The sequence below is a fragment of the Neopelma chrysocephalum genome, unplaced genomic scaffold, assembly GCF_003984885.1.
Source record: "Neopelma chrysocephalum unplaced genomic scaffold, ASM398488v2 Primary Assembly neopelma1_73, whole genome shotgun sequence".
In the NCBI taxonomy this organism is placed as follows: Eukaryota; Metazoa; Chordata; class Aves; order Passeriformes; family Pipridae; genus Neopelma; species Neopelma chrysocephalum.
The window spans coordinates 1,243,452-1,267,395 of record NW_020897733.1 but is presented as its reverse complement, the minus strand read 5'-3'; the positions used below and the strand labels follow the sequence as shown (position 1 = coordinate 1,267,395).

The 23,944-nt window shown below is 40.7% G+C and overlaps 1 protein-coding gene across 6 annotated transcripts in view; it reads left to right on the top strand.

The window, feature by feature from the left end:
- COL4A5 (collagen type IV alpha 5 chain) overlaps positions 1-20,910 on the top strand; it is a 77,832-nt gene extending 56,922 nt beyond the window's left edge. For 3 of the 6 annotated variants that reach the window (XM_027687048.1, XM_027687044.1, XM_027687043.1), the window contains 20 exons: positions 558-656; positions 1,658-1,747; positions 2,070-2,209; positions 3,143-3,269; positions 4,510-4,590; positions 5,158-5,256; positions 5,821-5,871; positions 6,651-6,836; positions 9,481-9,489; positions 11,759-11,767; positions 13,116-13,249; positions 13,599-13,671; positions 13,821-13,892; positions 14,263-14,391; positions 14,702-14,800; positions 16,004-16,216; positions 16,560-16,737; positions 17,314-17,428; positions 17,739-17,911; positions 19,430-20,910. In XM_027687048.1, coding sequence (XP_027542849.1) covers positions 558-656; positions 1,658-1,747; positions 2,070-2,209; positions 3,143-3,269; positions 4,510-4,590; positions 5,158-5,256; positions 5,821-5,871; positions 6,651-6,836; positions 9,481-9,489; positions 11,759-11,767; positions 13,116-13,249; positions 13,599-13,671; positions 13,821-13,892; positions 14,263-14,391; positions 14,702-14,800; positions 16,004-16,216; positions 16,560-16,737; positions 17,314-17,428; positions 17,739-17,911; positions 19,430-19,511 — 2,159 coding nt within the window. In that variant the 3' untranslated portion in view covers positions 19,512-20,910. The remainder of the gene's footprint in view (positions 1-557; positions 657-1,657; positions 1,748-2,069; positions 2,210-3,142; positions 3,270-4,509; positions 4,591-5,157; positions 5,257-5,820; positions 5,872-6,650; positions 6,837-9,480; positions 9,490-11,758; positions 11,768-13,115; positions 13,250-13,598; positions 13,672-13,820; positions 13,893-14,262; positions 14,392-14,701; positions 14,801-16,003; positions 16,217-16,559; positions 16,738-17,313; positions 17,429-17,738; positions 17,912-19,429) is intronic. The other 3 variants (XM_027687046.1, XM_027687045.1, XM_027687047.1) reach the window with 1 other exon arrangement.
- Positions 20,911-23,944: the final 3,034 nt, after the last annotated feature.

Sequence of the window (23,944 nt, the reverse complement as noted above, 5' to 3'; positions counted from 1 at the left end):
CTGTGAAGCCTAGGTAGGATCCTAAGACACTACTTTCCTTTTTCTTTCTTTTCCCTCTGTTAAGTAAGAGCTGTAGAAGGCAGGTTTAAGGCAGGGCAACACAAAGACATTGTATGGGATAGCAACCACATGGCATTTGGAAAAATCTGCTAAAACATCTGCATTGCTTTTTATAATGTATTAGTCCCAAAATAATTCTGGTGTAACAATGTAATTAAACTTATATATAAATAATCAGGGTGAATACAGAAAGGTTAGCGTGGAGTCTGCTCATCTGAAAGACTCTGAATAAAGTGTATTTGCAGTAGTCAGAAAGTTACTTTTCCCTCTCCTTTCTTATATTGTTCCTGTTCTGTAGTAATTTTAAACTTTCCAGAACCAATATTTTGTGTTCTGTGATACTGCTCTTTGCTAAACTAGGAGGAATTATATTTACTGAGAAAAAATCCCTATTTGGATTTTTATTCACCTATAGCTACATCTGATCTTTTAAGGGGAAAGAAAACATACAGTAGTAGTAATAGTAATAACAATAAACTGTATCTTTTTCCTTTGAGGTATTCCTGGTTTATCAGGACAGAAAGGTTATCAAGGACTCCCAGGTGACCCAGGCCCACCAGGACTTAGTGGCCCACCAGGTGTGCCAGGATTGCCAGGTCAGTAAACAAGGCCTCAGAGGGACAGCTTTGAGTGAGAATTTGCATGAGGTTTCATAACATGGAATTGGGATGTTAATCCAGGTGTATCTAAGCAAAGCTTAAAAATTTGCACTTAAAACTGCAGCACAGTTTTGGGACATTCAAAGTCATTATCCAAACAGCGTGCTTGGAGCTCTTTCCTTCAAACAGACCCAAAAGCTGCTTTAAGCTGATCCTGTTGAGGATTAGGGTAGCTTTTAGGATGACTGGAAAAGTGCTTGCTGCTTGAGCAACCAACATGACTGCAGGATCTGCCAACAGGACCTGTTGTTTCAAATGTTTATTTCTTATATTGTTAATGATTATACTTTGCAAATGGCCAAATGAATGTATTGCAGAAGCTGTTTCTGGGTGTCACATTTTTGCTTTAAAGAATTGCAAGGATCAGGAAAACAAATTCTATTTTGCACTGTTTCTCCCTACAGCTGTAACAATTTCTCCAAGATCTTGAGTCCTTGCTTGCATTGTCTAATGTAGGTCTTGCTCTAAATATCTTGTTGGGCTTGGGGAATATTTTTAACCATCCAGGACTCAAACTAGTTTGGGCATTGTAGGTTGCATTTAATTCTGTAATAGAAGCTGCTCAATACCTGTTGCAGGTAAGAAAGAGATAATGTGTTCATTCTGCAGAACAACTCAGGAGAGACCGAGTCACATCAGTACCAAATAGTTTCAGATGGTGGCTAAATCATGGAGTGAGATTTGACCCATTTCATTAGACTAATCTTCAAAACAAATAAGCAGTTGCACTGATCGAATCTTGGCTTGGCACAAACTGAAGGTCTTTAATATTTTACTACAAATGAGTGTGAAAAAGCTTGTAGGAGCAGTATGAGGCCTAAAGCAACTTCAAATCCATTGGCTTTGTAATTAGATGACAAGCAGATTCATATGAGAATGCGTGAATATCTGAAACTTTTAATTATTGCCATTAATTAACTAAATCACACCTCTCCTAGGCATCAAGGGAGACATGGGGCTTCCTGGGCAGCCAGGACCAACAGGACCTCCAGGATTAAAAGGTGCTATGGGAGAGATGGGCCTTCCAGGTTAGTTTCTGTGCTTGTATTTTACTTAATTTGGGACAGTGTTTTCCTTTTATATAGTACAAAGATGGATCTGCTTGTATGTACTATGTAATAATAAAGAGCAATAAAGTTGAGGAATACATAAAGCCCTAAGTACATAATTGAGATTTTTAAATAATTGGTTTAGTTTGTTTTTAAAAATAAAAACACATTAGGTATTCAAAGCCAGCCAGTGAAATTGTTAGTCCTTTCTAGTTCAGTTGCTGTACTTTGAGTGATTTCTGTAAATTACTGCAGAAGTTTTATTTCTTTTTATAAAACTTGTACTTTATCTCTTGGACAGGCCCCCCAGGGATTAAAGGCAGCCAAGGAATAGCAGGACGTCCAGGGCAGCCTGGGCCTGCAGGATTTCCTGGATTGAAAGGGGAGAAAGGTGACCCTGGTCTTTCAACCATTGGTATTCCTGGTCCCCCTGGACCAAAGGTACCTTTACAAAATTTTTCGATTGAAAAGTCCATGAGGAAATTAGATTCTCTGTTGATTTTTTTTTCCCCAACTATTGCTTAATATCTATTATGTATAATTGTAAATATGTATATAAGTATATTAATAACAAGCAGGGTTGACTGTGGTTTGTTCTTTTCAGGTGGGAGAAAAAATTTCTAATTTTAAAGGTGAAAATATTCATATATAATTTAATCATGTTAAAGGAGAAGATAGTTTATCAGACTTTTCAAGTTGGGTTCAGTTAGTGGCCTAGTCTTCCCTGTGACACTTGCATAGTTGCTAGGGATTTATACAATTAATATCACATTGTTCCCGTGTCTAATTATGTAGTTAATTATTAAAAAATTAAGACAACTTGCATTTAAGAATAGATTACTAATAATATAGCATGATTGCTACTGCTTAAAATTTTTAAGTCTATATAAAATATTTGCATTAACATTTACATATGTCATCCTTTCTGCCAGCCACAAAAAAGGGACAAAAAGATCTTCAGAATATCTTGCAGTCTTCAGTGATGCCTTACAACTGATGTTGAGCACAATTAATTTAGCAAAAACATTGCATGATTGAAGCTCCACAGATTTCTTTTTTTTATTCTGCATTATCATGGGGTAAAAATCTCTTGTTTCTTCTGGAAAAAAGGAAGACACTTTTTTCCTCAATGTAGGCCAGTTCTGAGGAAAAACTATGATACTCTGTAGAAAATGATAGGGGAAAACTGTTGAAGTCTTTACTCTTGCTACTTCCAATGAATTTTCTGTTGAGATGTTTGACATTACCTGGATATAAGGAGAAGTGTACCCAGTATAATGATGACATTTATGTGATGGTAAGACAGGGAACATACAGGAAAGGCTCACCCATCTTATAAAGACTGGGTTCTTATTTCTGCTTCGTGTTTTCTAGGGTGACCTTGGCTTGCCTGGATACCCAGGTAGTCCAGGCAGTAAAGGTATAGCTGGAAATCCTGGTTTGCCTGGATTTCCAGGCAGTCCAGGTGCAAAAGGAGAACCAGGCCTTCCTGGATTCCCAGGTAATTCTCAACAGATTTTTTTCATTTTCCCTCTTGCTTATATTGGTACACACAGCTAAACACAGTGGGTAACTGGGGGAGGGCTCCAGCTTCTTTCAGAGTTTCTGGCAGTCTGCTGCTTCTAAGCTTTGTGCTGTTGGAATTGGCAACAGTAACTGTGGGAATGCATCACTTAAGAGTACCTTCTGAAATTATTCATCTGCTCTGAGGGGATATAGCAGTTGTGTTAGCTAATGCTCCCCCCTCTCCACAGCAATCAGACTCTCACATCCTCTGACCCACAAATACTCGTGTCCATATTTTTCCTTCATGAATCAATAGAGAAGTGCCATCAGGAAAACAGAGCTTGTTTTTCATACCATTTACTGTCTAAAAGTATGTTGTAAAGAGAAATCTCTGAAACATAATTGTTAGGTTTTGCACTCTCCTCTAAAAATATTAATAGAGATTGTTCACAGATATATCTCAGTTATTCATTCACAATTTAAAGAAACAAAGTTTTTACCTGTGCTGCATTTGCAGTACTAAAGGTTGTTCTACAATTATGCTTGAGCTCCTTTGATGTAGGAAATTAGGGAATTTATAACTGTGGTCATGGCAGCAGGAAGCTCAGAAGAGAACAAAACCATGACCATGAACCTGACAGGTTTTATCCTCTGCTTCATGTTGTGCCTGAGAGTCTGAACAGCCAGAACAGTGTATTGAGACACTGCCTCGGTCAGGCTCAGGTGCTGCTCAGAGCAGACACTGAACAGATCGTTGGTTTTCCTACCTCCCACTCAGCTCATGCTGTAGGGGTGAGAATGCAGTCTAAACTCTTAAGACCATTTTTATTAAGATCCTTTTTCAGGAAAGGAAAAGAGGATTGGGGAAGAACTATCCAATCACAGTTCATAATGCTTCCAATTTGTTGTCAAGCAGAAACACCTGTCTCTAAAATACTAATTTTCTAGCAGACTGCCAGACTTGCTGTGTCCTTGGCCATGGGCACTCAACAATTAGGAAGACAGTTTTGAGAGTTGCAGTAAGGACAGCTGTGCTAGTGTGTTTTGTTTCTGTACACTCTTTGCTTTACAATTCACATCCTTGGTCAGCTGTAAATCTGCAAAATGAGCACAATTACAATCTCTTGGTAAAATCAGCTCATTTGTTACTCTGGGCATCTCAGATTGAGGCATTTCAAGATCTGCTGAAAAATTAGTTTTGTGCTTAGTTTTATTGAAATGCCTGTATTTCACAGGAACACCAGGAATTCCAGGACCAAAAGGTATTGAGGGGCCTCCAGGTAATCCTGGCCTGCCTGGACCACCTGGGCCAGTAGGTGAGCATGAACAGTGCAGCAGAGATCAGCAGCTCCTGTGAAAAATATATCACGTGAAACCACTTCCTTTCTTCTTAACATCTACTTTTTAACATCTTGAAAATGCATCTGTATGTACATGGGTGCTGTCATTGCAGACACATAATTCACTGAAATTAAACAGAAAAGAAAGAAGTTTTAACTTTCTTTTGAGGACTTGTGTCTACTGTCATAGTCAATTCATTATTGACTATTGAAACAACAAATTAACTGTTTCAGTATTTACCAACTTTATTTATGTTAAGTACTCCAGTGGTCTAACCTGTTTATATAGGAGCAAAGACTTAATTTATTCTAAAGGGAAGCATTATATTATTTTTAGCAAACAGTGACTGCTTGAAAGGTCACATGCCTAAAAGCCTCTTCTGAACTGCCAGAAGAGAAAGGTTTTAATTTTAAGATTACACCCCTGTGAATCTTGTACTGCACTGCCACACCTTTAGATTCAGATGGTGGGGAGGGGGGATGCTGCTGTTTTTTGTTGTAGGTTAGGCATGGCTGTGCTAATGTGTTCTGTTCCCCTCTTAGGTGACATTGGTCGTCCTGGCCCTCCTGGCCCCTCAGGGGAGAAGGGACAGCCCGGCCGAGACGGGATCCCGGGACCAGCGGGTCAGAAGGGTGAACCAGGTGAGGTGTCCTTCCTGTTTGTTTTCTCCTCCTGACTCTGCTTTGGGATGTTTCTGCTTACTCTGTCCTTTCTTCCCTGTAACTGCCCTTACGCCTCCAGAGCTGCTCCTGTGGTTCCCAGCTGCTGGGTGGCTCACAGAGGTGCCAGTGAAGCACAGGACAAGAATTCAATCAGCTCTTAGATTTTATTACCTGATTTCAACACCAGCCCCTGTTCCTGTATTCCATGTTAACTGTATTGCTTCAGCTCAGTTACAGGGTGCATAAACAGTGTAATGTCTGCCCTAAAAATAGAACCTCAAACAAAAGTGCAAACATAGCATCTCCCAAAATCTGAAAGAGCATGGATTGGGAATGGATGGAAATGCTTGTGAAAGTTACAGATGCATTCAACAGCAAAACCTCTGACTTTGGTGAAGACTGATGAGTGCATGAGAATCCCAGGAATCTCAAGGAATTGCAGATTTAGATGAACTGCATTTTCATCATTCTAAGCCTCATATTCCCATTCCTGGAGACCTGAAAGCTAGATGTTCATTATTAACTGAATGTATTTCTTTTCAGGTTTACCAGGTTTTGGGCGCCCAGGACCTCCAGGACTCCCAGGATTGTCAGGTAAAGTTTCCCTGTGGCTCCTTGTTAAAAAGGTTGAATGTAAAATACATTTATACACCAAAAAAAAAAAGAAGGGTGTGTTGTATGTTCTGCAACAAATGAATGTCATGGCAACAACTAAAATAACAATTTTTTTTCTCAGCAGACTGTTTTAAATTAACCACAGTAATAAAGACATTTATTACTGACCACTGAATTTTGTAAATTAGCAATTATGCAGCCAGAATAAATGCACACAGGACTACAGCCTAGTGCATTGTGTGGAACTTTGCTGATTTGTCTCAGTAAATAAAGCATTCATACAACAGATGAGAAATGAAGTTGCTTTAAAAGTATAGCTGCTTGCTATATTGTTTCCTTTCCAGTAGCATTAAAGCTCCTAAATTCCTCCAGCTTATTTGAAAGTTTTGCAAGTATGTCTTAACTTTCAGCAATATCTAAAAAAAATTATGAAGTCTTAATATAGACAGATTTCTTCACAGAGAGTTTTGCTTGTAGACTTACAATCTGAGAGGATGTTTCTGACTTACAGCATCACTGACTAGTAAAGTGACACTTAGTAAGACTTTTTAACATGTCAGAAGGCATACTGCTTTCTCCTGCAAGAATTATTAGCCTTAACTCTTTCCTGAATGTTAGACAATTTTACCCTGTCTGACTGACAGGGGAGCTGTGGCCAGACTTGGACCTTCTGCAAGAGAGAGAAATGGCTCTGCAAATTGACTCTTGGCCTTTTGTAACAGAATGTAACAATGTAACATGGCTGTCTGGTTTTACAGGGCAAAAGGGAGAACTGGGGTTACCTGGCCCACCAGGGCCCCCTGGACTTCCAGGTCTGAAGGGAGAACCAGGTTTCCAGGGATTCCCTGGTCTACAGGGTCCACCAGGTCCACCAGGATTACCAGGGCCACCTCTGGAAGGTCCTAAAGGTAGCCCTGGCCCACCAGGTGTTCCAGGAAGGCCAGGTAAGAGCATGATCCATACCTGCAAACATCTTGGACACTTTGATATTTTGCTGGTAGGTCATCAGCCTTCAAACTCTCTCAGTTTATTTGGATGGATAAGTTCAAGCCTCATGGCATAGGTCTGTGGGCAACCAGAGCATTTTGTTGCCAAAAGTAACAGTATCTAAAAATGAACCAGCCCCAGTTTCTCTGAGTTTCTGATACCTGGCAGCAAAAATCGAAGGCGTTGCTGAACGGGAGGTTCTCCGCATGCTGTCCCAGTAATCACCTCGCAAGCACGGCACCGACCTCTGAACGTCTGATACCTTTGCAGTACTTGTCACATGATCAGCAAATGTCATCGTGCACAAAACCCAAAAGTAACAAACCCCATCATTGTAAGAGTCATGGCAATCAAATTCCCACTAGCATCCCAGCATGGTCCGGTGGGATAGTGCTCCTCATCTCCGTGTCATGTAACACCAGTCATTGCTCCATTGTGTCCTGTGGCTCCCGTGGACTCCGTCGTGCCGTGTTCATCTTCACATTCCATGTTTGCATTTTGTTCCTGCACCAACTAATTCTGGGAATGAGAAAACTCTATACTGAGTTAACATGGCTGAGCAACTACCTTGCCTGTATTAGAGTTTGATTTTTTTTAATGTGTGTTACAGAATGTTTATTTGAATTTAGATACTGCTCTTGAAAATATTGAACTTTATTGAACCTGTCACAGCACTAGCTCAAGCTTATTGCTGTATCTTGAATCCAGAAGTACTTTGCTACCAATGAGACTCATCTCACTTAACAGGCTTGATATTCTCCCTATAGGACACTGCTTTCAAACCAAGCCATTGGTTGATGACAGGTTTTTTTCTTTGCATATTAATGGTGAAGTAATATTTTTATTTATTGCCCTTTACTGCCCTCAAACTATTCTTTTATTTAAAGATTTTTCCTGAGGAGAGTTAGTTTTGAGTTAGTATATTGGTAAAATAGCTGCTACACACATATATTGTTCATCTTTGGGTATCAAGGGAGAGTTTAGTTTTGCAGTACACACTTGGAATGATTTTAAGAATTGCTTTTTCCTCATGCTTGCTTCTGGTACAAGAGGAGGCTGTCCCACTGAAAAATGTTTTTTAGAACGGAATTTTATCAAAATATTTTCCCGAGAACTGGAATTGTCATATGTTATTATTCTCAATGGCAGTATGAGCTTTTTCTTGTGCAGTGGGCTATGAACTCATCTTCATCTACCCTAACTGTGCATTCAAAAAATGAGTCATTATAAACAACATTTGTTTTTAATTTATAACACCTTAAAAACTGGGTTGCTGTTTGCCAGTATAATGAGGTTTTCTTTCAGTCCTAGTAAAAATACTTGAATTGTGTTGTATCCTAAACATGCTTTGGGTGTGACTAGTGTGAAACAGCCCCATGGGTTAATAATGCACAGCCAGTTACAATGTCTTGCTGTTTTCCTGTTTGGTCAGTGGAATGAGGCGTGCATGCCCCCCCCTTTCTGCTGGAGGAACCTACTCCTTGCTGTACCCCAGGGGCTCTAACCAGGCAGTGGAGCATCCCTGCAGCAAGTTGGTCTTCCAAATTTGCTTTTGACTTTCTGTAATTTTTCCGTATATAAAGTAGTGCAGCAATTAAAATTTTGGCCCAGGAACCTGATTGGTCTGTAACAATATGGGCTTTCCTTTTTAAAAGATTCTTTGTAGAGGATATCTCCAAACTCTAAAAAAAAAATTGAAAGTAAATCAGCTAAGCAGTCTCTGCTGTATAATAAAAGTGCCAACTGAGATTCTCTGCTCTGCTGCAGCATTGGGGTTTTATGGAGCTTCTCATCCTGTTCACATTTCCCTGTATAAATCAGGTTCTTACTGACTCCAATCAGTTGGGGAGGTGGAGAAATGATGGGGCTTGTTTTGTGCAGATTTATGAGCATTGGCACAGGGGGGGAACAATCAGTGAGGTTCTGCTCAGCCATGTTCTCTCTCTCTTCCTCTTCTTTCCATTTTTGTTGCATGCAATGTATAAAGTGAAGCATTTGTTTTGCTCAGTTATGTGTGAACTAATGTGGATAAACCAAACTATTATTGCAGTTCTGGTACAATCAGCACTCCAGCCTTTTGTTTCTGATGATAACACAGTCTATTGTTGGAACGCTGATTTTGTAACATTTCAACATAAGGCAGTTAGTCATAAAAGCAGCTGTGTGGCTGTCAAATTACCCCTTCCAGGGACAGAAATAAAACCAGAAGCTGTTTGCGTACACTGTTTGTTGTTGACTTCTGTGTATATTCTAAGATTAGTAACAGTGATGAAGTCAAACATGATGTAGCTCTCTGACTTCAGTTGAGTTGTCCCTAAAATAAACATTGATAGATGGTTTGGGGACGGATTTATTAATTGATTATAAAATTAAGCCAATTTCCAGGGCAACAAAATATTGCTGTTACTCCACATGTCTATTTTCATTGCTATGAATAATAATAGTTTGGTGTTTTGCACACTGTATGTAAAGGAATATTGAGCTAAATCTAAAAAGAAAGGTTTAGTTGAATATGTTAGTTTGTTGATATTTCTAACAATTTTGATGTTTTTCCCCTTGTTCTAATGATGACCTTGGTGAATTCTGACCCCCTACTCCCAGGTCCCTCAGGTTAGCCCTGTAACTCCAAAATAATAACTTTGCATGAAAATGAACTTTATATACTTTTGTATTGTCTAAAAGTAGATATGCGGAGTCATTTTTCAGGCGTACCTTTTAATTTGTGGTGGAAAAAAAAACCTCAGAGTTTGCTTTCAGCCACCTCCTCCATGTTGTTGTGGGACCAACACTGGAAGGACATAGAATTGCTCTGCCCGTGGTGGAAAACCACGTGGGTCCAGATTTGCAAGGCTTTTATGAAGTCCCCAGCTGTGAAACTTGTTTTAGCAAATTTATTCCCAGTGCAGTTGAAAATAATATATAGTGGTTTTCATCTTTTTTAGAAAGCATATTGCACTGTCCTCCTGTGCCTTTGCTGTGTGATCGTGTATTGCAGCTTGGGCAAGTGGCACCATTCATTTTTGTAACACCTGCTACTCCTGATTTTGGACACTCTCAAGTGACTTAAATAAATTAGATGCTTCTTTTACACCAACAGTGTCTGTAGAAAATTTATATAGACTAAGAATGATGCTTTACATTCCCAACTTAGAGCACTGTAACTTTTCAGTGAAGAGAAATCCTTTTTTCCATTGTTTTGCTTCATCAGAACATTTAGAGGAAATGAGGAAAGTTCTTCCTTTCACAAGTATTTAATTAAAATAAAGCTCACAGCCTTCCCCTCCCTGGCACTAGGGCAGGGGGACAGGATTGGTGAGAACATTGTTGTTTTCAGAAGTTTATTTTAACTTTGGAGTATCAACATGGAACACAAACTGGCACTTTGGGAGGATTTTTAACGTCTGTGTCTGGATTGAAAATGACTTGGTATATCTACTTAATAATAATAATGATGTCTTCAGGTTTTGCTATGATGACTTTCAGGAAGCAAAGAAATGTCAGGAAAATTCCATAGAGGAATACATTTTAGTTTTTAGCCTGCTGTCCTAAGCACTGTGAGGTAGCAAATGTGGCAGCCCCTGATGTTTGAATCCCAGCTTTATGCAGCCATATAAAAAAATGAATGTGGCTTTACCTTTTAATTTAACTGTGGTCACCCAAGCAGTAACCACACTTTAAAGGAGCGCTGCCATCACGGGGGTGCTGGGAGGAGCTCAGCAATTGCCTCACATTTTGTTCCACCCTGTGTTTGTGCTCAGCCAGAATTCAGTGATGAACAGATTTCTAAATCATAGCAAAACTTACCTATCAGTGAAATATAGTTTATAAGTACTTAACAGTAACAATGAAATGTCCATGTCATTATTTTTAACAACTGTATTACAGTTAATATTTAAAATAATTTATCAAATATGTAAGAAGTAGTGCTGTGAGATAAACCTGTTGTGTATTTATTGTAGTTTTTAGCTGCAAATTGCATGGTGGTATGTTGATATATTTAAATCATTTCACTGACATGAAAGATGCAAGTGGCACAGGAGCTAAAATATGTATTAACTTAGGAGCATAATAGGGACAACCAGCTTACCTTTTGAAAGAGGACATTTAAATCATTTTTCCAAGGATGTTATCACATGCCATTCTCCGTAATATCCTTAAGCAGGTAAATTAGCATCTTGGAATAATTTTATCAGGAACGACTAATGCCAACAGTAAAGACAGTGAATTCTAAATTTGCAAGTTCTGCTGTATTTTTGCTTATAGCATTTGCAGCCCTCTTGATCCATGTCAATCCTGCCTTCCATTTCCAAGTGGGTGTAAGCCTACCTTTCAGTCCTAGAATTGTATTCACAGTTAGATAAGGTTCATACCCGATTTATGGCGATAAGTCCTTCTGTTAAGTCAGACTTCCCCCTAACCCAAAGCAGAATTTTGCTCAAGACTAAGTTGTCATTCACAATTCACCCGCCTGTTTGCCAAGTTCCAGGCCCTGAGAGGCTGAATATTGTCAGTGAAATGGTTACATAGTCCAAACCTCTTGTGAGCCAGGACTAACCAGCCATAGGCCTTAGCTGTAATGTTAGAGCAATAACACATTTGTTAGTAAAGCTCTGAGTTTGCTGTTAAATGAAGTGTCAAGTTAGTAGAGCCTAGTCACCAGAATAACTTGTATCTGAGAATTCCTGTCGTATTCATGTGTGGTTTTATGCATGCCTGTGGATTATATTGTAAATGCAAAATATGTTGGTGAAATGGGTTGTTGTGTAGTGTATATGCTGTCATCTGTACTATTTCTAACTAGTAATCTTGTTTTGTACTGTGTGATGTCTGACCCTTCTAACATCGATCATTGGGCTTTGGTGAACTCTGATCCTTCCAGGTCCTCCAGGTTAGACTCTTAACTCGGTCAATTTGTTTTACTGCCTTGCACTTGATGTAAGAGAAACAGATGTTTTCCTGTAATTCTGTGATTGTCTCTTTAAGGACTATGGTTACCCTGCAGACCATATGTGTTTGATTAGCATGCCTCAGATGGTAACCTGGTATTATTTTGCATGTGTACAGTACTAGACCAGTATAAAAGAACAAAATGAACACAAAAAATCCTTGCATGATGGGATGCTTTCTGTAGCTGAAACTGCTACAGGATACGTGTGAAATCTGGTACAAAATTGCTGTTGATTTAAAAAGGGAAGGAATTCTGTACTCAAATTTGCATGCAGAAATACATGTCATCAAATTAATTCATTGAATATAGACTATGAGGATGTCAAAGGAGATGCTAAATTATTCAAGGTTGCAGAAGAACTGAAAATCCAGCACACTCCTAAATGTTATTGGATTGTTGTACTGCAGGGGGGAATGTCATAGCACTGGCCTGCAAAGAGATCCTTTTGTTAATCCAGTTATGAGATCTAACTTGTAAAATGTTGTTAGCTGTTGCTGCATTTGCTTACAGTTTGTTTAGCCACAAATTACTGTTACCTTCTGTTTAGGTGGTGGCATATATTCAGCTCTGCAGATACCTAATTTTCTTGTAAATCCACTGCTTTGCTTTGGGTTAATGCTGCTGTAGAAAAGGGAAAATATTTAAAGACCAGCTCAGTTCCTCCACTGGATTTACAGAGTGTAATTCTACTGAAGAAAGACAAATCGGTTGGAGGAAGATTCAACATAAGGAAGTTTCTGCAACTCAGATTATTATTTAGGGAAGGCAGAATGATGAGCTTCCTGCTGTCCAGCAGTCAGGAGACAGTGTATAAGGGCTTCTCAATAGGTGTGTCATATTCTAACAGCAAAAAAGCAGCAGCATTTTACATTGTTGAGACTAACTTTCAAAAGGAGTCCAGGCTGTTAAATAGCACTTAAGACATGGTGAATGCAATGCAGGTCAGCAGAGGGGATATTTGTACCATCTAATTTTGGGGTTCTTGGCTCCTAGTAAAGGCACCGCTCTGGTCACTGGAAAGCTGCTAATGCAGGTGAGCTGCACTGCCTTCTGAGAAGACCTGCCTCTCTCCCTCAGCTAGATAAGGAGCCTTGGTTCCTGATTTGGGTAGTGCAAATAATCCCTCTATTTGTTTTCCTTTTTGTTTGCCCCAAATTTAGCATTGAAATAGAGCTGGGAAGTCAAGCCAAAATATCTTTTAATTTTTTTTTTCTCATTCTGAAGGCACAAACCTGGGGAGAATGGTTGATATGTACTGACATGTGTATATTTGTTCTGCAATGTTAAGGTGCACCAGGCCCAGAAGGTCCACGAGGGCCACCAGGCCCTGGAGGACTTAAAGGGGAAAAAGGGAACCCGGGTCCACCTGGTCCACCTGGCCTGACTGGTCCAAAGGGAGATCAAGGACCACCTGGACGCCAGGTAGGACAAGAAATGGAGTTTTCCCCTGGTTAATTTTTAAATGCAATAAAAATGGAATGTATTTGGGTGGAATATGCAGTTTACCATAATAAGATAAAAGCCAAAATGTGGTAGCTAACACCCTGTCTCGTAGCAAGGAAAAGAGTCTTTTCCTTAATTATCCCCCAGTATCTGGGCAGGATGTCCCTGCTGTATTCCTGTGGGAGCTGGAGCTGTTGATGCAGCCTCACATTCCCATGTGCCTCGGCCCTTCACAGCCCCCAGTTGGCTTGTTTGTGCACAGGCACCTTTCATTCTGTTTCTGAAACTGAGAGGAGAGGAGTGAATAACGTGAGGCTGCTCTTTCCAGGGGGATCCTGGCCGTCCGGGTCTGAATGGAATGAAGGGGGACCCCGGGGTTCCAGGCGTTCCAGGATTCCCAGGTATTTAACTGGGGATTCCCAGGCATTTAAATTGCGTTTCAAGTGAAAACCTCCAGACACAGTAACAGCCTGTTTTGGCCGTTCCTGCAGCAGAGTTTGTAAAACAGCATGTTCTTTCACTGTGTGACTGTGTGCATTTGATGTTTCAGGTATGAAGGGTCCCACTGGACCTGCAGGACCCGCTGGCCTCACAGGCAGCCAGGGACTGCCAGGCCCACCAGGTAGGAGTCCTGGGTAGTGGCACTGTCACTTTTGCTCCCTGCCAGCAGAATTTGTTGCAGGGAGGACTGAGTTGGTCTCACCCAGCAATGAAAGTAGTTAAGTGAGCAACAGCTTCAACACAGCTCCAGGCTCTACTTTTTAGCCTCTACAAGTAATCCTAAAATATTTTATTCTCTGTATCCAGTCTACATGGATTAACTCCTGCAAGAGTGGTCCTTTGAGGGGTTCACCAAGAGCACTTTTTTGTCCTATATATACACTTATTCTTTCCATTGATGGAGCTCTTGGCCTCTGATCTTGCAATAAACAGACTGTTTCTAATGCTCTCTTCCACCTTGGTTTATCTAATACTAATCTGCTCTCTCTCAGGTCCACCAGGTTTACCAGGTACCATTGGACGAAGCATTGTTGTCAAAGGTGATCCTGGTCCCCCAGGTCCTCCAGGACAGCCTGGGCTCAAAGGGGAAGCTGGATTGCCAGGGCCACAGGGATTGCCAGGTATGATCCTGAGCGGCTGCAGAGGAAATGACAGAGGTAGGGCTGAGTGCAGGATGCAATGCCAGTCACATCCAGAGGCTGCAGAGATGAGTGACTGAGCTCAGCAAGAAGCAATAGATAAATGCAGGGTTAATAGATAACAGATAAATGCAGGGTTAATTGATAAATGCAGGATTCCACCATATATTTCTGGTTCAATGGGCTGTTCTTATATATCATGAAGAAACAAAAGATAAGTCCGAGGCAATTTAAAGATTCTGTAGTGAGATTTCAAGAGGTTTTATTTCAGTTATGTTTTTGTCTATTCTAGGTCCAATTGGTCTTCCTGGTGACCCAGGGAGAGATGGACTACCTGGTTTTGATGGTCCAGCAGGACGTAAAGGAGAGAGGGGTCTTCCAGGCCAACCAGGTATGGTGTTTAGAGATACTCCCATTTCTGAGTGCAAGCTAATACTGGGAAGATCTTTGCCTGATGGGAATAATGATAAAATCACCATTTAATATTTTCTTAATGCAACAATATTAAAAGCAGCTGAACATACTTTGGTTTGGAATATTCTCAGAACCAACACATTGCCTGGTCATTGCTGAATAATATTGTCGAGTGCTTTATCTCAGGCTGACTGGCATCTTCTTTGCAGCACAGATGATGTAGAGGAGATAATGAAGATTGTAAGAAACAGAAGAGAGAGATTAGTTAAATCATTTTTATTTTGCATGCAAATCATGAATGGGGAAAAACAGATTCATAAAGGAAAGTATTTCACCCAAGGCAGAGATCAGGCTACCATGCAGCTATCACTTAGAACCCCTGAACTAGGATTTGAGAAATCAGAATAGGCACTGGGACAATTTTCTAAAGATGATGATAGATATTAAGTAGCTCTATATTAAAAATTGTGAGAAAAAGTTTAGAATTTTAATAGTTAAAAGAATACAAAAATCCGTAATACCTGTTTTTCCTTTTTCTCTGAGCAGCTCTATGAAATCTGTTAGCTTTATTTTAGGGAAAAAATGTAAATAATGACTGTAGAATAACATAATCTAAATATATGTAGTTATAATTCCTGGTATTGCTGTTCTAGAACATCCTTTTCTGATACATTTCTCAACCATTTGACTCACTTTTGCTCACATTCAAGGCTGTTCTAGCTTATTTCCACTTTTTGTAACCTACTCCAAAACTGGCTGCAGCTTTCCTATTCATTTTGATGGCCTTTGGCTCAAGTGTTACCACAGTATGCTCCCAAAGTGAGACTTGCTCCTGTTTCTGCCTCTGCCATTTATTTTGTTATCTTGAGCAAGATGTTACAACATTGTCTTATTAAGCTGCACACACAGATATATTTTGCAATTGGGAAGCTAATTTGAACTCATTCTACTGGCTGTCATGTCCTCTGCAGTGCCTCACAGCCCTGAATGTATTTAACTGCACAATACCCCTACAACACAGAGAAGATGTCAGGGGGGTGGTGTGAGCAGATACTAGGTGCCCGAGTTCACCAGCACCTCAGTCGCAGGACTGTGCTGCCTTTCACAGCTACGTTGGTCCTAAAAGAGCAAGACATGGTGTTAATAAATACTGTGTGTTGTGTTCCTCTCACGTGAACAGGTTCACGAGGAGTACAGGGACCTCCTGGTCCTGATGGCTTACAAGGCCCACCCGGTCCTCCTGGAACAGCTTCTGTTGCTCACGGATTCCTTATAACTCGGCACAGCCAGACCAGGGATACACCACTTTGTCCACAGGGAACATCAAGAATATATGATGGCTTCTCTCTTCTGTATGTGCAAGGAAATGAAAGAGCACATGGCCAGGATTTGGGTGAGATATTTTGTATACTCTGTCTTTAAGAGGAAAGAGGTTGTAGCTGTTTCTTTGAATGCTCTGGTTCTCTGAAGATACGACAGTCTTAGAGATTTCTTGGATGAGGATGCGGATTGCATACTAAGATCTGCTATCTCCAGAGGCTGCACATAATTCAGGATGAAAGAATGTAAACCAGAACACAGACGTTAAGTTTTTCCCACATGTGACAAGCTGATAGCACATGCTGTGCACTCACAGGAGGAGAGGAAGAATACACAATTACTGCTCTCAAAGAATTGCTATAAAAAGCAACGAAGTGAAAACTTCGCTGTCACATTTTATGTATCTTATTCTGTAGGTACTGCTGGGAGCTGTCTCAGACGGTTCAGCACCATGCCCTTCATGTTCTGCAACATCAACAATGTTTGTAACTTTGCATCAAGGAATGACTATTCCTACTGGCTGTCGACTCCAGAGCCAATGCCCATGAGCATGGAGCCACTGACTGGGCAAAGCATCCAGCCCTTCATCAGCCGGTGAGACAAAGCAGGCTGTCGGGTCTCTTTTAATATCTGAATAAATAGTATGTCTTCTCCATGTGTTTCCAACATGCAGGTTGGGTCCTAGGAGATGAATCTGCCATGTTTTGCTCTGGGAAAAACAAGGAAAATAGCTTGTTTTAAAAGTATCCATTATCTTAAAGGGTCTGTCTCCATGCAGCAGTGGTAATGAGAGGCTGAAAGGCTGCAAGAGCTCCCCTCAGCCAGGGGATCTCTAGTCACCAGAGCAAGATCGCCATGGACAGGAGAGAGAACATGGGAGACATTGGCTCTAGGAGTAAGGTGTTCACTTGGGGACTTTGAGCTTCCAGCTTTCGTTTCAGGAATTGCTTCAGTATTTTACCCCATGTAGTGAAAATACAGACAGATCTCACACTCCAAAATACTGTCTTCTTGCAATTACAAAATATGTGAGAAGTAGAAGTCTAGATTAATAGGAGGGCTTCTCACAGGCTAGTTTTCTTCCCTTTCTCTATGTAAGAATTCTTAATAAAACATATTCCTGTAATATTTTAATGTCATTTGTTTCTCTGGTACTTCCCCTGTGTCCAGATGTGTTGTGTGTGAAGCTCCTGCTATGGTGATAGCTGTCCACAGTCAGACCATTCAGATTCCTTCATGTCCTCCAGGCTGGGACTCCCTTTGGATCGGCTACTCTTTCATGATGGTAAGAACTGCCTCCTACTCTAGAGGCAGCTACTGCCCACCTATGTCCTCCGCTGACTGCTTTGGGATGTTGTTCAGAACTGCAGGGGTTGTCATTTGAAAGCCTTTACCTTCCATCACTAACCAAGGTAGCCAAGACTGACAGGGATTCTCCACCACACAGATCCCAGTGTAACTGGCATTTACGGAGGTGTCTGACACCGCATTATCTCTGCCAAGAATGGACAGCGACTCTTTTAGTAGCTGAATGCTGTGCTATTGAATTTTTTAGCACCTAAGATTCTTGTTTGTGTCTTTCTTTCCTCCACCAGCACACTAGTGCTGGAGCAGAGGGCTCTGGACAGGCCTTGGCATCGCCTGGATCCTGTTTGGAGGAATTCCGCTCAGCCCCGTTCATCGAGTGCCACGGTCGGGGCACCTGTAATTACTATGCCAATTCATACAGTTTCTGGCTGGCAACTGTAGAGGTGTCAGAAATGTTCAGGTAAGAAAACCTGTTTCTTGTCTATTGCTTTATTCCAGAATGAGCACTTTGGAAACTGAATTTATTCCAGAGATCAAAGAAATTTGTTTACAGGGGTATAGGGAAATAATTTAGCTTGTTTTCCCCCTCACAACCAGTTTTTCAAGTGTTTCCTTGGTAAGCCTTTAATATGTAAAAACTTGCTAGGGCACATGCTGTTTTAAAAGGAGTCAGTTTTTTTCTGTGTCAATCCTTATTCACATTTTGTTGCAGTACTTTCTTTGAAAGTAGTCCTACTGTATTTACTATATTTGGAGCCTAAAAGAACAATTTGTTGGGTTTTTCCTTAGCAGACCCTTCAATAAACTCATATTTGAAAAGTACAGACAAACAAGGGACAGGTATGAAGGGCAAGATCAACTCTACCTAAGCCTTTTAAGGCAGATGTTTAAACTGTTTTTAAAAGTCTTGTGTGAAGGAGGTTTCCTACCCTCCATGGCCAGCATTTTCCCCCACACTTTGCAGAAGGAAACAGGATGACATTTTGGCTGCAAGGAAGCCAGTGGCCATTCTGTTCTCAGCTTCTCTGCAGTCAGTATTTCAGCTGGAGTCTCTCAGCTCCTCGAACTCTTTCCCTTTCAACTGGAGTAGCAAAACTTTTTCTTTGAAAAATCATCTCCTTTCATAGAATAAATAACTCTGCCCTGTTTGTGTGCTGATAAAAGCCTCATAATATTCCCACTGCCTCCTACTTGAAAAGTGTAGCTTTGTCACAGAGGGCTGGCACTGTGTTACAGAGCAGTGGTGGCCCCTAAGCTATTTTTGTGTAACCCCTACAGTCAGGATACTTGACATGATTAATCATCACTCTTCATATTTCTGGTTAGTTGATTAGTGGTAATTCTCTAATAAAAACTTCCTACTAGGAACTACCATGCATCTTTGAGTTTTCTGTTTCTAGTATTTTCTCTATCCCATAAAAGCAACTTCCTTCTTTATTATATTTTTTAAAGAAACTTTTAAGAATTGGACTTATTCTGTGTACACACATCATGGCTAGGCTTTACACAAATTAATTACAATAATCTCCCATCTCCTTACCCTTTCAGAATAAAAATAAATAATTTGATAAAGCCATCACTTAAATACAGCTCTTACTGTAGCAGTACTTGTTATAGAAGTATCCTTCAACTAAGAAACCCAAAGGACAGAAACAAAGACCTCAGAAATGTATCTCAAATGTACCAAAATTCACCTCCCCTTCAGTTTGTGTTTGTGTTCCATCACCTGCCAGCCTGAAACAGGTGGTTACCATACCTTGGGGACACTGACACTGGACATGACTGAGCATCTGTCACCTGGTGCTGGGGACAGACAAAAAGATCACTCTTAAGGAAAACTCTCAAATCCAGGATTCATCCCCCACTCATGTACTTAAGTGGTGTATTAAAATGTGAATTAAGTAGAAGTTAAAAGGGACAGTTCTATAAACAAAAAAAAAAAAGCTAACCCAGGCTTTCCTTTGTGTCTGTCAACCAGCAAACCTCAGTCAGAGACACTGAAAGCTGGAGATCTGAGGACGCGGATTAGTCGTTGTCAAGTTTGTATGAAGAAGACGTAACGTCTTGGAGAACGTTTTATAAAACAGTTAAAAATTCCTAAGATGCACTGTCTTCCAGCTGCAACAATGGTGCTACTGTGCAGAAAGAAAAGAAAAAAACTAATCCAAACTGTTTTAACCGTGCAAATTCAAGTGTACCTCACTCACGTGCCAAACTAAGGGTTGTTCAGTACATATTTGACAGCAGGACTAAGATGAAAGAATTGACCTCTTGGAAACAGAAAAGAACATTTGAGGTTCATAAAGGATCAGAAGATGAAATTTTTCATTTCTCTCCCTGTACCAAAATGGCACCTTTTTGATCAACCAAGAGAACAGAGAAAGACACAACGCACTGAGTATGTTTAAAATAACAAGACTGCAGTTTTGAAAAACATTTTTCATGGTGCTACTAACCCTACTGTATCCCAGGTTTTTAATATGAAATTTTAAGCTTATTTCTCTTTGTAAGTAATGAAATGTGTATATTGTGTAAACACCTTTTTAGTTGAAATTTTCAGTCATTTAGAAAACAAACCAGACTGATATAAAAATTCTCATGTCTAAAATTAAAAGATACAACAGTATTTTATTATGAAACTTGTGGTACAGAGAGAATTTACCCCTCTTAGACCAACTTATGCATTTAATTTTTCATTTCCTTCCTCTGTTGCCAACCTAATATATTTGGGGAATGCACAATTATTCTGAAGTAATTTTGATCAGGGTTTTAAATGTTGTACACCACGCTATCAGTGGTTTTATTTGTGCTTAGAAATCCCAATCCACTTGAAAAGGGTTTTTTTTAATCTTGTGAAAATATGTGAAATTATTAGCCATATTCTATATCCTTCTTTTCAGAAGTCACATTCACATTTTAGTAGTTTGGTTTAACCAAACCTGTCCCTTGGGAATATCCAGTTACCGAAGCATTTATGATGCTCATGTGAAACCTCAACTCTGAAGTGGTGTCCTACATTTTATCTTAAATAGTGTACATGCTAAGACACCTTCTGAATAAAATAAAGCAGAAGATGGTGGAAACTTTCCTATTTACAGATTAATCTTTTAATCTTATGTGAATTTATACACATCCACAGTGTATTTACAGTATACAGCAACTCTTGTGTATGTATAGTTCACATAAGGCCTTGAAAGATGGTGCATGCAGTCTTTCTGATGTCAGTTTGTAAGAAACCTACTGTGTATGTCTTAAGAGTGTCACTCCTTGTGCAATAGCTGAAAAGTGATCACTTTTGTATGCATGACTGTTCAGCTTCTATGGTCAGTGCCGTTTCATTTACCCTCATGTATAAACAGCTCCCTGACAATGCAGGACTATTTGTCAAGTGATGATACTTTAATATTTCCGTTGTTTATTGCCACCTCCACTACCAATACAGCCTAACTTGTGAATTAACGTACTGCTCTATACAGGTGATGTGTATTTGTTTATTGACTACTGTTCAGTAATTTATCTGCTAATGGCTGTTCGTTCTTACCTTCCAGTTATCCTTGTTATCCTTGTAAACATGGAGCATCCGACATCTCCCTGTTTTATGCACATTTGACAAAAGACATAGGACTGGTGACTGAGCAGGTGGCAGTGATACAATGAGATTGGTGCTGATTTCAAAAGCTTTCAACCAAGTATGAAACTGAAGTTCTTTAGTTTAAAGTGCAAAATATTAATGGCTTTGTCTTTTTTCAATTAGTTGCAGTTATATACGTTGGTAGAGAGTGGGCAATTCAGCAACGTGCATCTTTCAGCTCATTTTAGTTTGGTTTGCTGATGCATATAGAAATAATCTGAACCTGCTGCTACCTCCAAGTCAGGAACTTGTTACCAAAGCTGAAATAAAATAGTAAGTCAGTCTCTTCATGTAAACACAAGCCCTTATCTTACTGCTGGCTCCGCAGAAGTCTAAAATGAACATAGCAGCCACTCTCTAGCCCCAGAAAAGCAGAAGAATGGATGCTAAAGTCAAGGAGCTCCCAAAGGAAGAGCTCGCTCAGCCTTCCCTATCAACACCCCATCTTGTGCTCAGCAACAAGAAGAGGTCAGATGTGGGGACCAGGGCAAGGGCAGAACATGTTTGTTATAGCATTGAATAACTGGTGCTTCTTTATAAGATTTGGGCTTCTCTCACAGCATGTAAAACCAAGGCAGGAGATCCCATTCCAGACTGAGGTAGAGAGCTCCCAGACCTGCTGGTCATGTGGCAGCTTCAGGGCCCAAAGCTATGAGATGACCACAGAAAAGTGAAGTGTGTAAAGCAGCTGCACTTCTGACAGCTCCATTCTCTGTTCTGTCCCTGCAGCTCTGGCCCAGACTTGGAGAACAGTACTAAACCTTAATCAGCTTCAGGCTCAGAATTCCAAAGGGGCTGTATTTTACAAAGAGAAAAGTGGTCTAGAGAGGAAGGAACATCTTTTAACCTGAGACCTGCAGCAGAGATTCAAGAGATGTTGGGTTAATTCCCACCACACCATCTGTGCCTTAGAGCAGGTAAATCACTTGACCTGTGTTGGATCGGAGTTACTGATCTATAAAAGAAAACATGGTTATTATTCTCTCCTGCTTCTTGATGCTTAGACTGTAAGCTCCTTGGGGCAGAGACATTGAGGGGGCTCAAATGTTGGTTGGGGCCTCTAGGTGCTATCCATCACTATATAAACATTAAACTACAGGTAAAAGTTTGTGTTTGCAGATTTATTATTAAAACAGGAAAAAATGGTTTGAACACTAGAGCCGTAAAATAATCTTCAACAACAACCTAAACACGATCCAGCTCCAGACACCACTTCTCCAGCTCCAGTTAAGGCTCTTTCTCCTGATGTCTGGTATGTTTTTCACCAAAGCTTTTATTCTCATAATTAATCACATACTGTTGGTCTATTTTAGTTAGCAGGCACCTGGTGGGTACCTCCCAGTTCTGAGCTGTTGGGGACACCCAGCAGCCACTCGAGGGCACCGTGTGGCTTTGGCAGAAGCTGTGCCAGCAGCACCATGAGGTCTGGCCCTGCCTGGAGCAGTGAGGGCTGCAGGAAAGCTCACGAGGAGGGCGGTCCCCACCTCTCCTTGCCCACCACCCAGGCCCTGCTTTTGCTGCAGGTGGGGCACTGTCCATTGCCCCCAGGATGACGAGTGAAAAGAGCGCAATTTTCTAAAGGAATATTAGTTTGCTAAATCCTGGTTTTAGGATTCAATCTTGTGCCTAACTTGGATTTACACTGTTCCTAGTGGGCACACTGGGCAGTGCAGCAGAACTTCTGTACCACGAACTAGACTGGCACACACAAACCTTGTGCTGCAGAAGCTCTGAAGCCTGTAATGCTTAGTCCTCTGTTGGAAAGGTTAGTTCCTCCATAGTGACCATTTCCCCACAGAGGGTGAAGGAAGGACCTACTTTTAAAAGAAGTTTTAGAATTAAAAAAAAAAAAATATTGATTTTACAAGCAACAAATACTCAAGTTCTAAAATTTGATGTTCTGCAATTACTTCCTATATACTTTGCTATCCAGCTGGAGTGTTTTTTAGTTCAGTTTGCTGCATGAACTGTGTACATGTGCCACCCTCAGGACACACCTGAGGCAGTGCTGTTTTGCTGGATTTAGGACTGTGCTGCTGGAAGCAGTGTTATGTGTTTTTAACAGGCCCTACCCAGAAAAGTTACACTGCAGCCAACCCAGCAACGTTGCTGGACACACAATACTTCTGCTGCCATGGCTACTTCCACTAGAAGCACAAGCTGAAAATTGCACAAGAGATGAATAATTTAGTCTTTCCAGGTTAGTTTATTGGCAAAAAGCAGGACACTTGCTACTGGGAGACAGGGGCAGTGATTAACCCAGGGGAGCAGTGACAGTGCTCTACATTTAAAATATAGGATAAGTATCTAGAACTATTAGCTTTGGAAAGAAAAATTTTTAACTCTTTGTACAGACAGGTGACCACTGCCCAAGGGCAGCCCCAGCTGGCAGTGAGGTGACAGCAGCTGGGCAGTACCACAGACATCCTCCTGTCCTTCCCAAAGGCTCTCTCTGGCCTTTGGTGTAGCACAGGATGGTGGCTGAGGCTGCTCTGCCAACAGCAGCTTCAGGGCCCACTGAGCTTTCCTCACAGTCAGTCAGGCTGTAACCATAATGGTGCTTTAAAAAGTTGTATATTAACAAACTCAGAAGAAAACCAAAGAAACTGAGCTTGGTGTGTTTGTTTCCTTAACAAAAGGGGATGAGAGGGACAAGTTCTTACCTTCCAGACATGCACAGCAAGCTCAGTGCTCCTGCTCTCCCCCGAGACATGCTGCTCCACAGCTCTTCATGGACAAATGAGGGGACAGACTTCTATACATCTGAGGGAACTACTGCTATAGCCGACAGGATGCAGGGATGAAAAAAATGCAATACAGATTGTATTGATACCTGGTAACTCTGACAAGATCCTTCTTCCC